Source organism: Panthera uncia, assembly GCF_023721935.1.
Source record: "Panthera uncia isolate 11264 chromosome A1 unlocalized genomic scaffold, Puncia_PCG_1.0 HiC_scaffold_17, whole genome shotgun sequence".
Classification (NCBI taxonomy): Eukaryota; Metazoa; Chordata; class Mammalia; order Carnivora; family Felidae; genus Panthera; species Panthera uncia.
Genome location: NW_026057577.1, coordinates 4,252,545 through 4,276,806, shown reverse-complemented (window position 1 = coordinate 4,276,806; position 24,262 = coordinate 4,252,545). Strand labels below are relative to the sequence as shown.

Here is a 24,262-nt window from a genome sequence, read left to right as displayed (position 1 = left end):
TTAAACAACAGCAGTGAGAGTGGGCATCCCTGTCGTGTTCCTGATCTCAGGGAAAAAGCTCTCAGTTTTTCCCCATGGAGGATGATATTAGCTGTGGGCTTTTCATAAATGACTTTTATGATGTTTAAGTACGTTCCTTCTATCCCGACTATCTCAAGGGTTTTGATTAAGAAAGATGCTGAATTTTGTCAAAAGCTTTTTCTGCATCGATTGACAGGATCATATGGTTCTTATCTTTTCTTTTATTAATGTGATGTATCACATTGATTGATTTGCAAATGTTGCACTAGCCCTGCATCCCAGGAATGAATCTCATTTGATCATGGTGTATAATTCTTTTTATATGCTGTTGAATTCGATTTGCTAGTATCTTATGGAGAATTTTTGCATCCATATTCATCAGGGATATTGGGCTGTAGTTGTCTTTTTTTTTCTGGGTCTCTATCTGGTTTAGGAATCAAAGTAATGCTGGCTTCATAGAATGAGTCTGGAAGTTTTCCTTCCCTTTCTATTTTTTTGGAACAGCTTGAGAAGGATAGGTATTATCTCTGCTTTAAATGTGTGGTAGAATTCCCCTGGGAAGCCATCTGGTCCTGGACTCTTATTTGTTGGGACATTTTTGATAACTGATTCCATTTCTTCACTGGTTATGTGTCTGTTCAAGTTTCTATTTCTTCCTGTTTGAGTTTTGGAAATGTGTGTGTGCTTAGGAATTTGTTCATTTCCTCCAGGTTGTCCAGTTTGTTAGCATATAACTTTTCATAGTATTCCCTGATAATTGCTTGTATTTCTGAGGGATTGGGTGTAATAATTTCCTTTTCATTCATGATTTTATCTATTTGGGTCATATCCCTTTTCTTTCTGAGAAGCCTGGCTAGAGATTTATCAATTTTGTTTATTTTTTCAAAAAAACAACTCTTGCTTTCATTGATCTGCTCAATAGTTTTTTAAGATTCTATATTGTTTATTTCTGTTCTGATATTTATTATTTCTCTTCTTCTGCTGGATTTGGGGTGTCTTTGCTGTTCTGCTTCTATTTCCTTTAGGTGTGCTGTTAGATTTTGTATTTGGGATTTTTCTTGTTTCTTGAGATAGGCCTGGATTGCAATGTATTTTCCTCTCAGGACTGCCTTCGCTGCATTCCAAAGCATTTGGATTGTTGTATTTTTATTTTCATTTGTTTCCATGTATTTTTAAATTTCTTCTCTAATTGCCTGGTTGACCCACTCATTCTTTAGTAGGGTGTTCTTCAACCTCCATGCCTTTGGAGGTTTTTGAGACTTTTTCCTGTGGTTGATTTCAAGCTTCATAGCATTGTGGTCTGAAAGTATGCATGGTATGGTCTCAATTCTTTTATACTTATTTATAAAATGTGACCCAGTATGTGATCTATCTTGGAGAAGGTTCCATGTGCACTTGAGAAGAAAGTATATTCTCCTGCTTTGGGATGCAGAATTTAGAACTCTGCAACCCAGAGATGGGAGATTTTAGCATGAGAATGACCTTCACTGCTCAGAAGATTTCCCAGTGTTTATCAATAATTCAGTCAGTTAGTGTTTCCTGTGGGAAGAGCCACATACCAAACCTTAGAAAGGAAGTTAAATAATCAAATATATCATGCTTGCCTTTAAGGTATTTATAGTCTAGCTGAGAAAATAAAACCCCCATAATGCATTGTTCCAGAAGGGTTTTGGGACTTTATGACAAGCCCTTAGTCTCCACACTAAATAGGAAAAGAGGTGCTAACACAAGAGTGGCAGACACTTGATATTTTATGCAGCTCTCACTAAATGATTCTGGGAGACTTGAATTTTGAAGAAGAGAAAACACTTCAAAATGGTAAGGCCAAGTTATACCCATTTTAATGGCAAAAAAAAAAAAAAAAAGTAATGAGCATGAGCCTGGGTGGCTCAGTCCATTGAATGTCCACCTCTTGATTTCAGCTCCATTCAGGATTCCAGGGCCATGGGATGGAGCCCTGGGTCGGTTCCACGCTGAGTATGGAACCTGCTTAAGATTCTCTCTCTCTCTCCCTCTCTTTTCGTCTCCACTCCTGCTTTCTCTCTCTCTCTCTCTAAAATACAATTAAAAAAATAAAACAAAACGAAAAACAGGTGTTGGTGAGGATATGGGGAATTAGGAACCATCACACATTGCTGATGGGAATGTAAACTGGTACAGCTGGTTTGGAAAACAGTACGTCAGTTCCTCAAAAAATTGGACATAGAATCACTATATGATCCAGCATTTTCACTTCTGGCTATATATAGGAAAGAGCTGAAATCAGGCACCCAAACATGTATCAGTACACATGTGTCTATAGCAGCATTATTCACAATAGCTGGAAGGTGGAAACATCTCAATACCCATGGATGAATGGATTAAAAAATGTGGTATAGGGTGGGGTTGGGGTGGCATTTGGGGTGGAGGAATGTGGTATATGCATGCATACAGCCTTAAAAGGAATTTAAATGAATCTTGAGGACATTATACTCATTAAAATGATCCAGATTAAAAAGTGCAAATATATATGATCTGGCTTATAGGAAGTACCTAAAATAGTCAGATTCATAGAGGCAGGAATACAAATAGTGGGTCCCAGGGGCTGGGGGAGGGAGGAACAGGGAATTTGTGTTTAGTGGATACCAAGTTTCTGTTTGGAAAGATGAAAAACTTCTGGAGATGGATGGTGGTCATGGTCACACAACAATGTGCATGTACTTAAATGCTACTGAATTGTGCACTTAAAGAGAGTAAATTTTATGTCGCATGTATATTTTAACACAATAAAAGTAAGTATAGGGAGCTGAAAAGATGTGGAGTTGGCATGGGCTTGGATGGTACTTTCTATTACACCAAATAAAATGAAATAAAAAGTTAGCATAGAGTTTAGGCCCACTTTTCCCATGTATGGATGGGAGTAGAGGTAGCATCAGATCACGTGCATCCTTGCTCACAGAGGTAAGAGAAGGTTTATGACATTCTGCCATCTTTATGGAAGGTTGGTCAGTTGCTGTCTCACATCAGCATGTTGTGAGGACCTGGCATCCGTCTTGAGCACCAGCCAGTCCCTGACCAGACTCTACTTGGGGGAAAATGCGCTGGGAGACTCAGGAGTTGGAATTCTATGTGAAAAAGCAAAGCATCCACAATGTAAGCTGCAGAAACTGGGGTAAGTCTTCATGGGTATCTCAGCAGAAAAGCATGTTCTCTCCATGGATGTATGTTTGTAAAATGTGGATGGGGGTTGCGGTATAAAAGACTATACGATGGAGTTGAGGGTAGAGAATGGAGGAGACAGACTAGATACTACCTTCTGCTAGTAAGGTATTTATGACTACAGAATTGGAAATTCTTAGAGTTGAAAGAAACCTTAGGGATTGTGCAGCCCAATTCTCCACCGAGTGAAACACTTTTTTCTAAGACATTCACATGGATAGTCACCGGTTTTGTGTGTGAACACTTCCAAGCACACCAGTCATTGCTGCACAATGTGGCCACTGCAGAGCAGAGAGTTCTTATTTCTATGCAGCACCTTCTTTGGTTTCTGTGCATTGTTCCCTGTTCTGCACCACCTCCCCCCCTCCCCCCCGCAACTCCACTGGGTTCTGCTGAGAGATGCGGATCTCAATTCCCCAGAGACAATACTCACACTCTAGGTCTTCTCATCTCTTGCCTGGATGACTCTAAATGCTCAGGTAGGATGTGGCTTCACATCTTTACCTATGTAGTCATGCTGTCCTAGGTAAGAGCTGTTCTGTTATTGTTTCTATTTGAAGTACATTGCCCAGATCCGAACCTGATACTCTTAATGATGTATGGTGGAATTTTCACCTCCCATGGCAGGGTACTGTACTGTCTCAGGGGGAACTTGTTATTTCCTTGTTTTTGGCAGTCATATCAGATCACAAGTTCACATGTGTAAATAATAATGTGAAATTCTGGTAACCAAATATCTGCAGACACCAACTGGGTGTCTTATAAGTCAATTCCATTTTGACACTATATACTCAGAGTTAGTGCAGACCCCCACCCCTTCAGGGCTCAGTCATACATGTTCCACACACTGGCAATGCTAGATACCGATTGCAAGTAGTGGGCACAGGTTACTTGCACTTCCTTCTGACTCAGCTATGAATTGGTGGTTTCCATGATCCCCTCCTCAGGTTTGAAAATTTTCTAGAATAGTTCACAGAAGCCAGAGAAACAAAACTTACATTTACATTAATGATGAAAGATATTATGAAAAATACAAATAAACAGCCAGACGAAGAGTCACATATGGTGAGGTCCAGAAGGGTCTGGAACACAGGAACTTCTGTCCCCATGTGGTTGGGACAGTCTACCCTCCTGGTACATGGATGCATTCACCAGCCCAGAAGGCTCTAAATCTTATTTTCCAAGACATTTTATAGAGTTTAATCTCCAGCCTTCCTCCTTTCTCCTTCCTTGAGGTTGGTGGGTAGGGCTGAAAGTTCCAATTCTCTAATCACTTTGTCATTCTGGTGACCCACCCCATCCTAAGGCCACCTATGGCCTCCCTTTAGTCGTCTCATTAGTATAAACTCAGATGTGATCAAAAAGGGCTTCTCTGAGGGTTGCCTGGGTGGCTCAGTCACTTAAGCCTCCAACTCTTGATTTTGGCTAGGTCATGATCTCACAGTTTGTGAGTTCAAGCCCTGTGTTGGGTTTTGCACTGACAGTGGGAAGCCTTCTTGGGATTCTCTCTCTCCCTCTCTGTCTGCCCCTCCCCAGTCCCTGCTCTCTCTCTCTCTCTCTCTCTCTCAAAACAACAAATAAAAATTTTTAAAAAGGGGTTTCTTTGAATAGCAAAATAGACAGATAGGAAATTCTTTAATTTCCACTTAGGGGGATTAAAAAAAACACATTTAGGATATTTCAAGAGTTTTAGAAGCTCTGTGCCAGGAAATGGGGACAAAGACCAAACATATTTCTTATAATGGCACAAAAAATATTTACTGATAATCACGTACTTAAACATGTATCATTGCTCTTCCATGATCTTAACATAGGTTATCTCAGCGGCCTCATAAAAATTATGCCAAGTAGGTAGGTATCAGTGTCTCCAATTTAAATAGGAGAAAGTGAGACTAAGAGTGCTTAGGACCTTTGCCTTGGGACACCCAGCTGGATGGCTGTGGAACCCACTGTCTGCTCCCTTAACTCCAGTAAACACTGTCTCATGATGTGTTGCTGCTGCACTTTCTAGAGGGCTTCTACATCCTGCTCTCTCTGACCTGTGTGGACCTCACATTTACCTCTGCTAAATTCCATCTTGTCTTTGTTTTGACTGATTGTTTAGGCATCTTTGAATTGTGATTCTGTCCATGTTACCTCTACCTACAACAAGCGAATTGTAAATGTCTTCATTCACATTACTGATGTAAATACCAATCAGATCAGCACCAAGGCAAAATAGAGCAAGAAGGTTCTTTACTGAGGAATAATCCATTAATCCATAATTAAAACCTCTATATGTTCATAACACTCTGATGTCTCCTACCTGTCACATCAGCCCAACCTCACATATCACCGTATCTCTTTCCTTGAAGAGGCCTTTATTGAATGCCTCCATATCCTCTCCTTATTAGTCTACCTCAGCAATTTGGCTTCTGCTGCTCTTGGTTTGTTCAACAGATATCTTTTGGCTACTTTGTTTCTGGTCACTTGTAGGTGCTGACAGTGGCAGTGAGTAAGAGATAAAGAGTCTGTTTTTACAGACATTCTTATGGGGGCTACAGACACTAGACTCTAGACAGTCAGACAATATACAACACACGTAAATAGTATAATAAAAACTGCAATCACGATGAGGGCTACTTTCTTGCCCACCTTCAGATCAGGTGCCATTGGATCAGGTACTACATGAAGTGAAAGTGTGAGCCATGCAGAAGCCAGGGGAGAAGAAATACTCCAGGAAAAGAACAGAAGGGAAGAGGCCCAGAGCATAGACTCTCTGGTGGCCCTCTGCGGTCCTGGCTGTAACTTGTACATCTTTCCCAGTTTTTATTTTAGTTAACATCTGTTGCCTTTAATTCCACTCATCTTCTTCCTGAAACTCTTATCTCTTGTTTTTGGGGTGCTACTCAGTCTTTCCTGCTAATTTTATAGCTTCCTCTTCTTTGGGTCCTGCATTGACTTTGCTTCCTGTGGTCTGGGGATTTCACCACTAGTTTTCTTTTTCGTTTTTTTACTGATGTTTTTACACTCACTGGGAACTTTCATATGCCCCTTAGTTTCAAAAACAACATGTATAGAGATGGATCAGAAAAACAGGTCTTAAACTTATATATTGCTTTATTGCTTATTAGCCTTTAAAAATAGATTTTTATATCTTAGAGCACTTTTAGATTCACAGCAGGGTTTGAAGGAAGGTACTGAGACTTCCCACATACCTTCTGTCCCCACCATACATAGTGTCCCCTATTATCAACATAATTAGAGTGATACATTTGTTATAACTAATGGCTGACACATCATAATCACCCAAAGTCCACAGTTTACATCAGAATTCACTCCTAGTTATGTACATTATATGAGTTTGGACAAGTGTATAATGACATGTGTCTACTACTATAGTATCACAGAAAGTGGTTTCACTGCCCCCATATCCTCTGTGTTTGCCCTATTCATCCTTCCTTTTTGCTCATCCCTAGCAACCACTGTTTTTGCTTTTTAATTGAAGTAAACATACAATGTTATATTAATTTTAGGTGTGCAACAAACAGATTTGGCAATTCTATACATTATGCTATGCTCACCAAGATAAGTGTAGTTACCCTCTGTCACCATACAACGTTATTACAATCTGATTGACTATATTCCGTATACTGTACTTTTCATCTTCATAACTAATTTATTTTATAACTGGAAGTTTGTACCTCTTAATCCCCTTTACCTATTTCACTCACTCCCCTACCCTCTGGGAACCACCACTTTGTTCTTTTGTATTTTTGATTCTGTTTTGTTGTTGTTGTTGCTGTTGTTGTTGTTGTTGGCTTGTTCATTTGTTTTGTTTTTTAGATTCCACATATAAATGAAATATATGGTATTTGTAAATGGGATAGTTTTCTTAGTTTTTTTTCTTCTACTTCATTATTAGTATGTAGAAATGCAACAGATTTCTGTATATTAATTTTGTATCCTGCAACTTTACTGAATTCATTTATCAGTTCTAATAGTTTTTGTGGTGGATTCTTTAGGGTTTTCTATATATAGTACCATGTGATTGGCAAATAGTGAGTTTCCTTCTTCCTTACTACTCTGGGTTCCTTTTGTTGTTGTTGTCATCTGATTGCTGCAGCTAGGACTTCCAGTGCTATGTTGAATAAAAGTGGTGAGAGTTGACATCCTGTCATGTTCCTGATCTTAGAGGAAAACTTCTCAGTTTTTAACCATTGAATATAATGTTAGTTGTGGCTTATTCACAAATGGCCTTTATTATGTTGAGGTATGTTCCCTCTAAAGCCACTTTGTTAAGAGTTTTTATTATGAATGGATGCTGTATTTTGTCAAATAATTTTTCTGCATGTATTGAGATGGTCATATGGTTTTTATCCTTTCTCTTGTTAAAGTGATGTATCACATTGATTTACAAATTGGTTTGTGATTTACAAACCAATCAATTGGTCATTGATTTACAAATTGGTTTGTGTGATTTACACATTGGTTTACAAATATTGAGCTACTTTTGCATCCCTGGAATAAATCCTCCTTGATCATGATGAATGACTTTTTAAGTATTGTTGAATATTTTGTTGAGAATTTTTTCATCTGTTTTCATCAGGGATATTGTCCTGTAGTTTTCTTTTTGTTGTGTCTTTGACTGGTTTTGGTATCAGTGTAATGCTGGCTTCATGGAATAAATTTGGAAATTTTCCTTCCTCTTCTATTGGGAATAGTTGAGAGGGATAGGTATTACTTTTCTTTAAATGTTTGGTAGAATTTATGTGAAGCCATCTGGTCCTGGAATTTTGTTTGTCTGTAGTTTTTTGATTATCAATACAATTTCTTTAATTGGTCTCTTCAAATTTTCTATCTTTTCCTGATCCAGTTTTGGAAAATTATGTTTCTAGTAATTTATCTATTTTTTTTCCTAAGATGTCCAGTTTGTTGGCATATACATTTAAATAATATTCTTTTATACTCATTTGTACTTCTGTGAGGTTGGTTGTTATTTATCCTCATTCATTTCTTATTTTACTTTTCTGAGTCCTCTTTCTTTCTTGATGAGTCTGGCTAAAGGTTTATCAATTTTGTTTGTAAATTCAAAGAACCAGCTCTTGATTTCATTGATCTTTTTCATTGTTTCTTTAATCTCTATTTCATTCATCTATGCTCTAATCTTTATTATTTCCTTATTTCTACTAGCTTTTGGTTTTGTTAGTTCATCTTTTTTATTTTTCTCTTTCCCGTGTTAGGTTAGGTTGTTTATTTGAAATTTTCCTTGTTTCTTGAGGTAGACCTCTATTGCTACTAAGTTTTCTCTTAGAAAAGCTTTTGCTGCATCCCGAAAATTTTGGATTGTTGTATTTTCATTTCCATATGTCTCCATGTTTTTTTTTTTAAACTTCCTCCTTGATTTCTTGGTTGAGCCATTCATCGTTTAGTAGCATGTTGTTTAACCTCCATGTATTGGTGATCTTTCCAGATTTTTTCTTGTAATTGATTTCTAATTTTATATTGTTGAGGTCAGAAAAGATGCTTGATATCACTTTAAACTTCTTAAAGTTACTGACAATTGTCTTGTGGCCTAACGTGATCTTTCCTGGAGAACGTTTTATATGCACTTGAAAAGAATGTGTATTTTCCTATTTCTCATTGGAATGTTCTATGTATATCTGTTAGGTCATCTGGCCAATGTGTTGTTCAAAGCCACTATTTTCTTTTTGATTTTCTGTCTGGATGATCTATCCACTGATGTAATTGGGGTGTTAAAATCCCTTATTATTGTATTACTGTCATGTTCTCCCTCTGTGTCTGTTAATAACTGCTTTATGTTTTAGGTGTTCCTATGTTCGGTGCATAGATATTTATAATTGTTATATCCTCCTTTTCAATTGTTCCCTTTATCATTACATAGTGCCTTTCTTTGTCTCTTGTTACAGTCTTTGTTTTCAAGTTTGTTTTTTCAGATATAAGTATTGCAGCCCTGTTTTTTTTTTTTTCTCTTCTTTTTCTACTTGCATGGTATATGTTCATCTTTTCACTTTCAGTCTGTGTGTGTCTTTAGGTCAGAAGTGAGTTGTTTCAGGCAGCATATAGATGGGTCTATTTTTTTTTATCCATTCAGTCAGCCTATATGTTTGATTGGAATACATAGCCTATTTATATTTAAAGTAATTATTGATAAGCATTATTTATTTCCATTTTGTTAATTGTATTCTGGTAGTTTTTGTAGTTCCTTTCTTGTCCTCTTGCTCTCTTCCTTTGTGGTTTGATGGCATTCTTTAGTGTTGTGCTTTGATTCTTTTCTTTTTGTGTATGTGTGTGTGTGTATTTATTTTGGTTTTTGATTTGTGGTTACCATGAGGTTCATATATAGCATCTTATGGGTATAACAGTCTATGTTAAGTTGATGGTTGCTTGAACACATTCTAAAAGCACTACATTTTTACTCCCCTCCCATGTTGTATGTACATGATGCCATATTTTATATCTTATTTTAAATTTTGTGTATCTCTTGACTGAGGTTTGTAGATATAATTGATTTTACTACTTTTGTGTTTTAACCTTCATACTGGCTTTGTAAATGATTAATCTACTACCATTACTGAATGTTTGCTTTCACCGGTGAATTTTTTTCCTTTTATAATGTTCTTACTGCTAATTATGTGTTTTCTTTCCACTGAAGACATCCCCTTTAACATTTCTTGTAAAGCTGGTATAGTAGTGATGAACTCCTTTAACTTTTGTTCATATGGGAAATATTGTATCTCTCTATTCTGAATGATGATCTTGCTGGATAGAATATTCTTGGTTGCAGAGTTTTTCTTTCCAGCATTTTGAATATGTCATACCAGTCCCTTCTGGCCTGCAATACTTTTGCTGAAAATTTTTAGAATTCTTTTGATCATTACTTTGTTGTCATTTAAATTATTATGTGTCCTTGTGTGAACCTCTTTAGGTTTATCTTGTTAGGAACTCTCTGGGCTTCCTGGACCTGGATCTATTTCCTTCCCCAGATTAGGGAATTTTTCAACTATTATTTCTTCAAATATGTTCTGTCTCTTCTCCTTCTGGGATCCCTAGGATGTGAATGTTATGCTTGACAATGTCACTGAGTTTTCTTAACCTATTGTAATATTTTATTCTTTTTTCTTCTTGCTGTTCAGCTTGCTTGCTTTCTGTTACGTTATCTTTTAGATGGTTGATCCATTCCCCTATATCCTTAAATCTGCTGTTGATTCCCTCTAGTGTATCTTTTAGTGGATTGGATCTATTGTATTTGTATTGGATTGTATTGGATTCTTTATCCTGGCTGGTTCTTTTTTATATTTTCTATCTTTCTGTTGAGGTTCATCCACTCTTAAGTCCAGTAAGTATCTTTATGACCATTACTTTGAATTCTTTATCAGGCATATTGCTTATCTATGTTTTACTTAGCTCTTTTGCTGTAACTTTGTCTTGTTCTTTCATTTGGAACATATTCCTCTTCCTCCTCATTTTGTCTGACTCTTTGTGTTTGTTTCTATGTATTAAGGAGGTCGGCTATATCTCCTGGTCTTGAAAGCAGTGACCTTGTGTAGAAGAGATCCTGTGGTTCCCTATGATGCAATGTTCCTGGTCAACAGAACCAGGCATTCCAGGGATGTTCTCCTACGTGGGCTGCACACACCATCTTGTGGCTGCTGTGGGTGAAGTGAGCAGAGTTTGGTTCTTGCTCTGTTGAAGGGCCTTCTGAGGCTGCCATAGTCTCATAGGTAGGTGAGGTCTGCAGTCAGATTAGCTGTTTGTACTTAGCCTCTCTGCGACAAATGTACGTTTATGAAGTGGCAGGGCATTCTTCCTGTGTAGTCAGCTAAAAGGTTTAGTTGCTAAAACTGTGGTCATGCTGGTGTGTGTGGGTTATTTCCCTATCTTCCCAGGGCAGGAGTCACCTTGGAGTAGTGGGACTACTTGCTGGGGCTGCTTGCTGTTTGTGGTGGGGCAGGAGCCACTTTGGATGGACACTTACTGAGGTGGGTGATTTGGATGTGGTGAGTCTGCAGAAGAACACAGCAGGGCATGAAGTATTACCAAGATAGGTGGATACTATCCACCATAATGTTAATGCTGACTCTTGCACGTTTCCAGCTATCTAGGCTTGGGAAAAAAAAGAGAAATGGTGCCTACTAGCACTTTTGTTCTCAGAGAAATCTTCTGAAGACCCCTGCACCTCCAACACATGTTTTGAGATTAGTAAATAAATTTCTGTCACGTATTCCCAAGACACTTTTCAACTGCTGCTTTTGTGCTTGGGCAAAATTATTTATTATGCTGGCTATTTTTTTTTAATTTAAGTTTATTTTTTTTTTAGTAATCTCTACACCCAATGTGGGGCTTGAACTAACAAACCTGAGATCAACAGTCACACATTCTTTCAACTGAGCCAGCCAAGCACCCCTATTATTCTGTCTATTCTAAGGTATGGATTAAATTTACCCTTGCCCTCTGGTCAACTGATTTTTAATATACCCAGAGTTAAGTCACACTGACTTTCAAAGCCAGAGTTTGTGGTGACTTGTTTTCCCAGTGTGGGTCTTCCATGCTTGGGGTGACTGGTGTGAAGTCTGCTTCTCTTCTTTTTCCATGTTTGTAGTATCCCTCTCACTTGTAGTTAGATTTTCCAGGAATTTCCTTCTTAACTAGGCCTCCATGTCTGCTATCCATTTCCATGTGGCCTCCTCTCTGTGGAATGTCTTTTCTGCCAGTTTTCAGAGTTTTGGGTGATAGATGAAGCTGTTGCTGTGTCTGTGGGACAAGATGAATTCAGGATCGTCCTACTCCATCACCTTTTTAAAACGATTTTATTTAGGGGTGCCTGGGTGGTTCTGTCAGTTAAGTGTCGGACTCTTGATTTCAGCTCAGGTCATGATCTCACAGTTTGCGAGTTCAAGCCTTGTGTTGGGCTCTGTGCTGACAGTGTGGAGCCTATTTGGGATTCCTCTATCTCCTTCTGTCTCTGTCCCTCCCTCTAAATAAATAAATAAATAAATAAATAAATAAAGGTTTTATTTCAATTCCAGTTAGTTAACATACACTATAATATTAGTGTCAGGTGTACAATATAGTGATTTGGCACTTACGTACAACACCCAGTGCTCATCACAACAAATGTACTCCATAATACCCATCACATATTTAGCCCATCCCCTACCCACCTCCCCTCTGGTATCCATCAGTTTATTCTCTATAGTTAGGAGTCAGATTCTTGGTTTGTTTAACTCTCTCTCTCTCTTTCTCTCTCTCTCTCTTCCTTTGCTTATTAGTTTTGTTCTTAAATTCCACATATGAGTGAAATCATGTGGTATTTGTCTTTCTCTAACTGACTTATTTCACTTAGTATAATACTCTTTAGCTCCATCCAGGTCATTGCAAATGGCAAGATTTCATTCTTTTTGACAGGTGAATGGTATTTCATTATATATATATCACTTCTTTACCCATTCATCAGCTAATAGACACTTAGAGACTGTTTCCATCATTTGGTTATTGTAGATAATGCTGCTATAAACATTGGGATGCATGTATGCCTTTGAATTAGCAATATTGTATTTCATGGGAAAATACCTAGTAGTGCAATTTCTGGATCATAGGGTGGTTCTATTTTTAACTTTTTGAGAAAACTCCATACTGTTTTTCAGAGTGGCTTCACAGTTTGCATTCCCACCAGCAATGCAGGAGTGTTCCCCTTTCTCTGCATCTTCGCTAACACCCCTTGTTCCCTGAATTATTATTTTTAGCCATTCTGACAGGTGTGAGGTGGTATCTCATCGTGGTTTTATATTGCCCTGATGATGATAGATGTTGACCATCTTTTCACATGCCTGTTAGCCTTCTATATGCCTTATTTGTAAAATGTCTATTCATGTCTTCTGCCTTTTTCTTAACTGGATTCTTTGTTTATTGGGTGTTGAGTTTTATAAGTTTTTAAATGTATTTTGGATACTCATCCTTTAAACACATATGTCATTTACAAATATCTTCTCCTATTCCATAGGTTGCCTTTTAATTTTGTTGGTTGTTTCCTTTGCTGTACAAAAGCTTTTTATTTTGATGAAATCCCAATAGCTTATTTTTGCTTTTGTTTACCTTGACTCAGAAGACATAACTAGAAAGAAGTTGCTACAGCCAATGTCAAAGAATTTAGTGTCTATGCTCTTCTCTAGGATTTGTATGATTTCAGGTCTCATATTTAGGTCTTTAATCCATTTTGAATTTGTTTTTGTGTGTGGAGTAAGAAGTGGACCAGTGTTCTTTTGCATGTTATTGTCCAGTTTTCCCAACACTGTTTGTTGAAGAGACTTTTTCCCTTTGGATATTCTTTCCTGCTTTCTTAAAGATTAATTGACCATATAGTGGTGGGCTCATTTCTAGGTTTTCCATTCTGTTCTATTGATTTATGTATCTATCTTTTTTGTGCTAGTACCAAATGGTTTTGATCACTACAACTTTGTAATGTAACTTGAAATCTGGTATTGTGATGCCTATAGCTTTCCTTTTCTTTTCAAGTTTGCTTTGGCATTTGTGTGTGTGTGTGTGTGTGTGTGTGTGTGTGTGGTTCCATACAAACTTCAGGATTGTTTTGGCTCTGTGAAAAAATCTGGTGGTATTTTGATAGGGATTGTGTTAAATGTGTCAATTGCTTTGGGTAGCACAGACATTTTAATTATATTTGCTCTTCCAATCCATGAGCATGGAATGTCTTTCCATTTCTTTCATCCTCTTCAATTTATTTCATCAGTGTTTTATAACTTTCAGAATACAGGTCTTTCACCTCTTTGATTAGGTTTATTCCTAGGTATCTTATTGTTTTATTTATTTATTTATTTATTTATTTATTTATTTATTTATTTTTGTGCTATTGTAAGTGGGCCGATTGCTTAATTTCTTTTTCTGCTGATTCATTATTGGTGTATAGAAATTCAAAAAAATTCTGTGCGTTTTTCTTGTATCATGTGACTTTTTTGAATTTATATATCAGTTATAGCAACTTTTTGGTGGAGTCTTTCAGGTTTCTTATAGAATATCATGTTATCTGCAAATAGTGACAGTTTTACTTCTTTCTTGCTGGTTTGGATACCTTTTATTTCTTTGTGTTGTCTGATTGCTGAGACAATTGGCATAGTACTGGATTTCCAGTACTACGTTAAATGACAGTGATGAGAGTGGATATGCTTGTTTTGTCACATCTGTAGAGGAAAAGTTCTCACTGTGTCCCCATAGAGAATGATATTAGCTGTGGGTTTTTCATATATAGCCTTTACTATGTTGCAGTATGTTCCTTCCAAACCTATTTTGTTAAGTAATTTTATTATGAATGGATGTTACATTTTGTTAAATGCTTTTTCTACATATATTGAAAAGATCATATGGTTCTTAGCCTTTCTTTTATTTATTTGGTATATCACATTGATTGATTTGTGCATATTAAACCATCACTGCTGCCCAGGAATAAATCCTGTCTGATCATGATGAATAATTCTTTTAATGTACTCTTGAGTTTGATTTGCTATTATCTTGTTCAGAATTTTGGCATTCATGTCCATCAGGGATATTGGCCTTAATTTTCCTTTTTAATGGGGTCTTTGGTTTTGGAATAAGGGTAATTCTGGCTTAATAGAATGGGTTTGAAAGCTTTTCTTCCATTTCTATTTTTTGGAACATCTTGAGAGGAATAGGTAATAACTCTAAATGTCTGGTAAAATTCCCCTGGGAAACCATGTGGCCCAGGATTTTTATTTACTGGGAGATTTTTGATACCTAATTCAATTTCTTTGCTGGTTATGGGTCTGTTCAAATTTTCTGTTTCCTGGTTGAGTTTTGTAGTGTGTGAATGTCTAGGAACTTGTACATTTCTTCCCAATTGTCCAGTTTTTTGACATATAATTTTTTATAGTATTCTCTTATAATTGTCTTTCTGTGATGTTGGTTGTGATCCCTTCTCTTTCTTTCTTTTTTTTTTTATTTTTAAATGTTTCTTTATCTTTGAGAGATACAAAGCATGAGTGAGGGAAGGGCAGAGAGAGAGGGAGACACAGAATATGAAGCAGGCTCCAGACTCCCAGCTTTCAGCACAGAGCCTGACATGGGGCTCGAACCCACGAACTCTGAGATCATGACTTGAGCTGAAGTTGGATGCTTCACTGACTGAGCTACCTAGGCGCCCCATAATCTCTCTTCTTTCATTCGTGATTTTATCTATTTGGGTCCACTCTTTCTTTTTGAGAAGTCTGGCTAGGGGGTTATCGGTTTTGTTTATTCTTTCAAATACAAAAAACAAGTTTTAGTTCCATTGATCTAGTCTACTGTGTTTTTTTTTTTTTGTTTGTGTGTTTGTTTCTCTATATTGTTTATTTCTGTTCTGATCTTTATTATTTCCCTTCTTCTGCTGGCTTTGGGCTTTATTGCTCCTTTTCTAGCTACTTTAGGTGTAAGTTTAGGTTGTGTATTTGGGAGCTTTCTTGTTTCTTGAGATGTATCTAGATTGCAATGTATTTTCCTCTTAGGACTTGCCTTTGCTGCATCCCAAAGTGTTTGGACTGTGTTTCATTTTCACTTGCTTCCATGTATTTTTTAAATTTCTTCTTTAATTTCCTGGTTAACCCATTCATTCTTTAAGGATGTTCTTTAACCTCCTCCATGTATTTGAGGTATTTCCAACACTTTTTCTTGTGGGTTGATTTCAAGTTTCATAGCATTGTGATCTGAAAATATGCATGCTATGATCTCAATCTTTTTGTACCTGTTGAGGGCTGATTTGTGACCCAGTGTATGATGCATTCTGGAGAATGTTCCATGTTTACTCGAAAAGAATGTGTATTCTGCTGCTTAGGATGAAATTTTCTGAATATATCTGTGAAGTCCATCCAGTCCAGTGTGTCATTCAAAGTCATTATTTTCTTGTTGATTTTCTGCTTAGATAATCTGTCCATTGTTGTAACTGGGGTATTATTATGTATGCGATTAATTGATTTATATATTTGTCTTTCACATTGGGGGCATAAATATTGACAAATGTTATTCTTCTTAATGGATAGACCCCTTAATTATGATATAATGTCCTTCTTCATCTCTCATTACAGTCTTTCTTTTAAAATGTAGCTTGGCTGATATTAATGTAGCTGCTCTCCCTTTCTTTTGACCTCCATTAGCATACTAGATGGTTCTCCATTCCCTCACTTTGAATCTGCAGGTGACTATAGGTCTAAAATGAGTCTCTTGTGGGCAGCATAAGATGGATATTTTTTTAACCCATTCTGATAACCTATATCTTTTGATTGGAGAATTTAGTATATTTACATTCAGAGTGATTACTGAAAGATATGAATTTAGTGCCATTGCATTATCTGTAGTTGTGGTGTTTCTGGTGATGGTCTCTGGTCCTTTGAAGTATTTGCTGCTTTGGTTTTTTTCTTTTCCTCTCTCAGAGTCCCCCTTAGGATTTCCTGCAGGGCTGGTTTAGTTGTCAGGAGCTCCTTTAGTTTTTGTCTCAGAAAGTTGCTATCTATCCTTATATTCTGAATGACAGCTTTACTGGATAAAGTATTCTTGGCAGCATAATTTCCAGTCAGCACATTGAATATTTCCTGCCATTCCCCTTTGGCCTGCCAAATTTCAGTGGACAGGTCTGCTACGAACTTTATGTGTCTGTCCTTGTAGGTTATGGACTTATTATCCTTACCTGCTTTCAGAATTCTCTCTTTATCCTTATATTTTGCAATTTTCACTATGATATGTCATGGTGTTGGCCTGTTTTTGTTGGTTTTGAAGGAAGTTCTCTGTGCCTCTTGGACTTGGATGCCTGTTCCCTTCCCCAGATTAGGGAAGTTCTCAGCTATTATTTGTTCAAATAAACCTTCTGACCCCTTTTCTCATTCTTCTTCTGGGACTCCTATGATACAGGTATTGTTTCATTTCATAGAATCACTTAGTTCTCTAATTTTCCCCTCATGATCTAATAATTTCTTTTCCCTCTTTTTTCCAGCTTCATTATTTTTTCCTAATTTTAACTTCTATTTCACTTATTGTCTCCTCTGCTTCTTTAATCCTCACTGTCACTGTATCTAGTTTATTTTGCATCTCAGCTGTAGCATTTTTAAATTCATCCTGACTAATTCTTAGACCTTCGATTTCTGTATCAAGGATTTCTCTGGTGTCTTCTATGCCCAGGTATGAATCTTATGACTGTTGTTCTTTTTTTTTTTAATTTTTATTTATTTTTGAAAGAGAGTGAAAGAGACAGAGTGTGAGCAGGGGAAAGGCAGAGAAAGAGGGAGAAACAGAATCTGAAGCAGGTTCCAGGCTCTGAGCTGTCAGCACAGAGCTTGATGTGGGCTTGAACTCATGAACTGTGAGATCATGACCTGAGCTGAAGTCAGACACCTAATCAACGGAGCCACCCAGGCTCCCCTTATGACTGTTGTTCTAAATCTTGTTCATCTATATTGCTTATATCTGTTTTGAGCAAGATACAAGCTGGATGTGATTTCTTCTTGACCTTTCTTTGGGAAGAATTCCTCTGTCTTGTCATTTTGGCTAAATTTCTGTTTTTTGCATGTTTTAAAAGCATGTTATGTGTCCTGCTCCTGAGATTACTACTATATAAAAATGGGTTATACACTGTCCAGGGCTTGGAACTCCAGGAATTGTTGCTGGTGTATGCTGTGTGCACTCTGCTATTGTGTTTTGGCTGGTCTATCCCACTGGCAGGTCCTCTGAAGATCTCTTCCTTGCTTGCAGTGGTGAAGTGTTAAGTCCTTTACCTAAGTGTGCTTTGATTTGTTTGTTAAAATAACCCTGGGAGTAAAAAGCAAGAGGGAAAGGTTTATTCCAAAAATAGAGAAAAGGAAAAGAAACAAAAGAAACCCAACAGAGAATCAAACAACCAAAAGACTGATTTCAAAGGAAGAGAAATGAAAAAAAATAGAAAAAAGCAGGAGAAAAGAAAACAGAATAAAAAAGAAAAGAATAAAAAAGCCTGATCAAAGAAAAAGAAAAAAAAAAAAAAGGAAGTGGGGAAAAAAGGGAACTATGAGCCTGATTCTAAAAGAAAAAGAGAACAGGGAGGAAAAAAGAACAAAGAGTTGTCTGTTGGTTCCTGGGGAGTGGGGGATAGTGGCCAGCTGTGCTGGTCTGGAGGAGAGGCTGGCCATGTTGGCTCAGAATCAGTCCTGCCCAGTAAATAAGCAGTTTCCAGGCAAAGAGGGGCAGGGTTGGTGTAAGCAGGTCCTGCTTCCATTGGCGGTCCATGTGTTGCTCTCTGAAGCCCCACTATTTTGGTGTTGGGGGGAAAGTGGCACCACCCCAATCTCTTGACCTTGGAGTGGGGATCTCAACCCCCACTGTCCAGACAGCCATCATAGAAGAGCAAGGGAAGTCAGCTTGCCCTGTGCCAAAGCTCTCTTGCTTTTATTCTTGGGTATGCAGCTGGGATTCAAAACCTAAAGTCTTAAAGGACCTGACACAGCACGGATCCACTCCAGTCGCTCCATCCTGCTGATGAAAGGCCTTTGGCTGGAATCTGAAGGGTCTTTTGTCCTTGTGGAGGCAATAAACTCTTTTCCAAAAGTAGTCAAGGAAGAGGACTTTTCTCACCCAGTTCATCCCAGAGTTCTCTACACCACACTATGCACTCTGGGGCCAGCTTCTTCCACCCCAGGAGCACGAGCCTCAGCTCCATTCCAGAAAAAGTCATGGACTTCCAAAACCTCAGGATTTGAGCTCCAAATGCTATTTTCAAAAAAGAACTGGAGAACTCAATACTTTTTGATCCCCAGTCTGTGGTCCAGAGAAGTTTTCCTCTTGTGCTAACTCGATACTGCACTTTCTCCACCCCTTTCTCTTTTTCTTCTTTCATCTCTCCATGGAAGTTTCCATCCTCTCTGTGGCACTGCCATTTTTCTCTCCCCTAAATCACATCCTTGCACCTGCCATGCTGTCTCCCACCAACTGTAGAGATCCTTCTGCCCCTTTGCAGATTGATTTCCTGGGTGTTCTAAGTAATCAGACCTCAATATAGCTGTGTTTGAGGGAAGAGAATCACAGTCCCCCTACTTAACTACTCCCTGAAATGATTTTTTAAATATACTGTTATATACTGTTTGCTAGTATTTGATTGAGAAGTTTTGCATCCATGTTCATCAAGGATATTGACCTATAATTGCCTTTTTTAGTGAGCCTTTGTCTGATGTTGGTATCAGGGTAATGCTGGCCTTATAGAATGAGTTTCGTCTTCCTTTTCTATTTTTTGGAATAGTTTGTCAAGAATAGGTATCAAGTCTTTAAGTGTTTGGTAGAATTCCTCTGTGATGCCACTTGACTCAGGACTTTCGTTTGTTGGGGGATTTTTGGCAACTGATAGATTTTCTTTGCTGGTTATGGGTCTGTTCAAGTTTTCTATTTCTTGTTTCAACTTTGGTAATTTATATTTTTGTAGGAATTTAAACATTCTTCCAGGTTGTCCAATTTGTTGGCATATAGTTTTTCATAATATTCTCTTATGATTGTTTCTATTCCAGTGGTGTTGCTATTTCTCCTCTTGCATTTGTGATTTTATTTATAGGGGTATTTTCTCTTTTTTTTTTCCTTTTTTAAGGTAGGTATGGCTATAGCTTTATCAGTTTTAATAATGTTTTCAGAGAAACAGCTCCTGGTTTCATTGATCTGTTCTATTGTTTTATTGTTGTTTGGCTTTTGTTTTGTTTTGTTTTTAGTTTCTTTTTTTTTAATTATGAAATTTACTGTCAAATTGGTTTCCATACAACACCCAGTGCTCATCCCAAAAGGTGCCCTCCTCAATACCCATCACCCACCCACCCCTCCCTCCCACTCCCCATAAACCTTCAGTTCTCAGTTTTTAAGAGTCTCTTATTCTTTGGCTCCCTTCCTCTCTAACCATTTTTTTCCTTCCCCTCCCCCGTGGTCTTCTGTTAAATTTCTCAGGATCCACATAGGAGTGAAAACATGGAATCTGTCCTTCTCTGTATGACTCATATCACTTAGCATAACACTCTCCAGTTCCACCCATGTTGCTACAAAAGGCCATACTTCATTCTTTCTCATTGCCATGTAGTATTCCATTGTGTATATAAATCACAATTTCTTTATCCATTCTTCAGTTGATGGACATTTAGGCTTTTTCCATAATTTAGCTATTGTTGAGAGTGCTGTTATAAACATTGGGGTACAAGTGCCCCTATGCATCAGTACTTCTGTATCGCTTGGGTAAATTCCTATCAGTGCTACTGCTGGGTCATAGGGTAGATCTATTTTTATTTTTTTGAGGAAATGCAACACTGATTTCCAGACTGGCTGCACCAGTTTGCATTCCCACCAACAGTGCAAGAGGGTTCCCCTTTTTCCACATCCTCGCCAGCATCTATAGTCTCCTGTTTTGTTCATTTTAGCCACTCTGACTTGTGTGAGGTGATATCTGAGTGTGCTTTTGATTTGTATTACCGTGATGAGGAGTGACGTTGAGCATCTTTTCATGTGCCTGTTGGCCATCCGGATGTCTTCTTTAGAGAAATGCCTATTCATGTCTTCTGCCCATTTCTTCACTGGATTATTTGTTTTTCGGGTGTGGAGTTTGGTGAGCTCTTTATAGATTTTGGATTCTAGCACTTTGTCTGATATGTCATTTGCAAAAATCTTTTCCCATTCCACATTTTAGTTTGTTGGTTGTTTCCTTTGCAGTGCAGAAGGTTTTATCTTGATGAGGTCCCAATAGTTCATTTTTGCTTTTAATTCCCTTGCCTTTGGAGATGTGTCAAGTAAGAAATTGCTGCGGCTGAGGTCAGAGAGGTTTTTTCCTGCTTTCCCCTCTAGGGTTTTGATGGTTTCCTGTCTCACATTCAGGTCCTTCATCCATTTTGAGTTTGTTTGTGTGAATGGTGTAAGAAAGTGGTCTAGTTTCATCCTTCTGCATGTTGCTGTCCACTTCTCCCAGCACCATTTGTTAAAGAGACTGTCTTTTTTCCATTGGATATTCTTTCCTGCTTTGTCAAAGATTAGTTGGCAATACTTGTGTGGGTCTAGTTCTGGGGTTTCTATTCTATTCCATTGGTCTATGTGTCTGTTTTTGTGCCAATACCATGCTGTCTTGATGATGACAGCTTTGTAGTAGAGGCTCAAGTCTGGGATTGTGATGCCTCTTGCTTTGGTCTTCTTCTTCAAAATTACTTTGGCTATTCGGGGCCTTTTGTGGTTCCATATGAATTTTAGGATTGCTTGTTCTAGTTTCGAGAAGAATGCTGGTGCAATTTTGATTGGGATTGCATTGAATGTGTAGATAGCTTTGGGTAGTATTGACATCTTGACAATATTTATTCTTCCAATCCATGAACAGGGAATGTTTTTCCATTTCTTTGTGTCTTCTTCAATTTCCTTCCTACGCTTCCTATAGTTTTCAGCATACAGATCTTTTACATCTTTGGTTAGATTTATTCCTAGGTATTTTATGCTTCTTGGTGCAATTGTGAATGGGATCAGTTTCTTTATTTGTCTTTCTCTTGCTTCATTATTAGTGTATAAGAATGCAACTGATTTCTGTACATTGATTTTGTATCCTGCGACTTTGCTGAATTCATGTATCAGTTCTAGCAGACTTTTCGTGGAGTCTATCAGGTTTTCCATGTATACTATCATGTCATCTCTAAAAAGTGAAAGCTTGACTTCATCTTTGTTGATTTTGATGCCTTTGATTTAATTCTGTTGTCTGACTACTTATGCTAGAACTTCCAACACTATGCTAAACAACAGCTGTGAGAGTAAACACCTCTGTCATGTTCCTGATCTCAGGGGGAAACCTCTCAGTTATTCCCCATGGAGGATCATATTAGCTGTGGGATTTTCATAAATGGCTTTTATGATGTTTAAGTATTTTCCTTTTATCCCAACTTTCTCGAGAGTTTTTATTAAGAAAGGATGCTGAATTTTGTCAAATGCTTTTTCTGCATTGATTGACAGGATCATATGTTTCTTATCTTTTCTGTTATTAATGTGATGTATCACAATGATTGATTTGCAAATGTTAAGGCAGCCCTGCATCCCAGGAATGAATCCCACTTGATCATGGTGAATAATTCCTTTTATATGCTGTGAATTCGATTTGCTAGTATCTTATGGAGAATTTTTGCATTCATATTCATCAGGGATATTGGGCTGTAGTTCTCTTTTGTTACTGGGTGTCTGTCTGGTTTAGGAATCAAAGTAATGCTGGCTTCATAGAATGAGTCTGGAAGGTTTCCTTCCCTTTCTATTTTTTTGGAATAGCTTGAGAAGGATAGGTATTATCTCTGCTCTAAATGTCTGGTATAATTCCCCTGGGAAGCCATCTGGTCCCAGACTTTTATTTGTTGGGACATTTTTCATAACTGATTCCATTTCTTTGCTGGTTATGGGTCTGTTCAAGTTTCTATTTCTTCCTGTTTGAGTTTTGGAAGTGTGTGGGTGTTTAGGAATTTGTCCATTTCTTACAGGTTGTCCAGTTTGTTGGTATATAACTTTTCATAGTATTCCCTGATAATTGCTTGTATTTCTGAGGGATTGGTTGTAATAATTCCATTTTCATTCATGATTTTATCTATTTGGGTCATCTCCCTTTTCTTTCTGAGAAGTCTGGCTAGAAGTTTATCAAATTTGTTTATTTTTTCAAAAAACCAACTCTTGGTTTCATTGATCTGCTCTACAGTTTTTTTTTTTTTAATTCTACATTGTTTCTGGTCTAATCTTTATTATTTCTCTTCTTCTGCTGGGTTTGGGGTGTCTTTGTTGTTCTGCTTCTATTTCTTGTAGGTATGCTGTTAGATTTTGTATTTGGGATTTTTCTTGTTTCTGGAGATAGGCTTGGATTGCAATGTAGTTTCCTCTCAGGACTGCCTTCACTGCATCCCAAAGTATTTGGATTGTTGTATTTTCATTTTCATTTGTTTGCATATATTTCTTAATTTCTTCTCTAATTGCCTGGTTGACCCACTCATTCTTTTGTAGGGTGTTCTTTAACCTCCATGCTTTTGGAGGTTTTCCAGACTTTTTCCTGTGGTTGATTTCAAGCTTCATAGCATTGTGGTCTGAAAGTATGCATGGTATGATCTCAATTCTTGTATGCTTATGAAGGGCTGTTTTGTGACCCAGTATGTGATCTATCCTGGAGAATGTTCCATGTGCACGGGAGAAGAAAGTATATTCTGTTGCTTTGGGATGCAAAGCTCTAAATATATCTAACATGTCCTTCTGATCCAATGTATCATTCAGGGCCCTTGTTTCTTAATTGATCCTCTGTCTAGATGGTCTATTCAATGTTGTAATTGGAGTAGCAAAATCGCCTGCAATGACCACATTCTTATCAATAAGGTTGCTTATGTTTATGAGCAATTGTTTTATATATTTGGGGGCTCCTGTATTCGGTGCATAGACATTTATAATTGTTCGCTCTTCCTGATGGATAGACCCTGTAATTATTCTATAATGCCCTTCTTCATCTCTTGTTACAGCCTTTAATTTAAAGTCTAGTTTGTCTGATATAAGTATGGCCACTCCAGCTTTCTTCTGACTTTTAGTAGCATGATAGATAGTTCTCCATCCCCACACTTTGAATCTGAAGGTGTCCTCAGGTCTAAAATGAGTCTCTTGTAGAACAGCAAATAGATGGGTCTTGTTTTTTTATCCATTCTGATACCCTATGTCTTTTGGTTGGCGCATTTAGTCCATTTACATTCAGTGTTATTATTGAAAGATATGGGTTTAGAGTCATTGTGATGTCTGCAGGTTTCATGCGTGCAGTGATGTCTCTGGTACTTTGTCTCACAGGATCCCCCTTAGGATCTCTTGTAAGGCTGGTTTAGTGGTGATGAATTCCTTCAGTTTTTGTTTGTTTGGGAAGACCTTTATCTGTCCTTCTATTCTGAATGACAGACTTGCTGGATAAAGGATTCTTGGCTGCATATTTTTTTCTGTTCATCACATTGAAGATTTCCTGCCATTCTTTTCTGGCCTGCCACATTTCAGTAGACAGATCCGTCATGAGTGTTATCAGTCT

At 37.6% G+C, this 24,262-nt stretch overlaps 1 protein-coding gene across 2 annotated transcripts in view; it reads left to right on the top strand.

The window, feature by feature from the left end:
• The window catches only part of NLRP3 (NLR family pyrin domain containing 3), a 54,517-nt gene that overhangs the window by 17,984 nt on the left and 12,271 nt on the right, over nucleotides 1–24,262 (top strand). For both annotated transcript variants that reach the window (XM_049648345.1, XM_049648344.1), the window contains one exon: nucleotides 3,002–3,172. In XM_049648345.1, coding sequence (XP_049504302.1) covers nucleotides 3,002–3,172 — 171 coding nt within the window. The remainder of the gene's footprint in view (nucleotides 1–3,001; nucleotides 3,173–24,262) is intronic.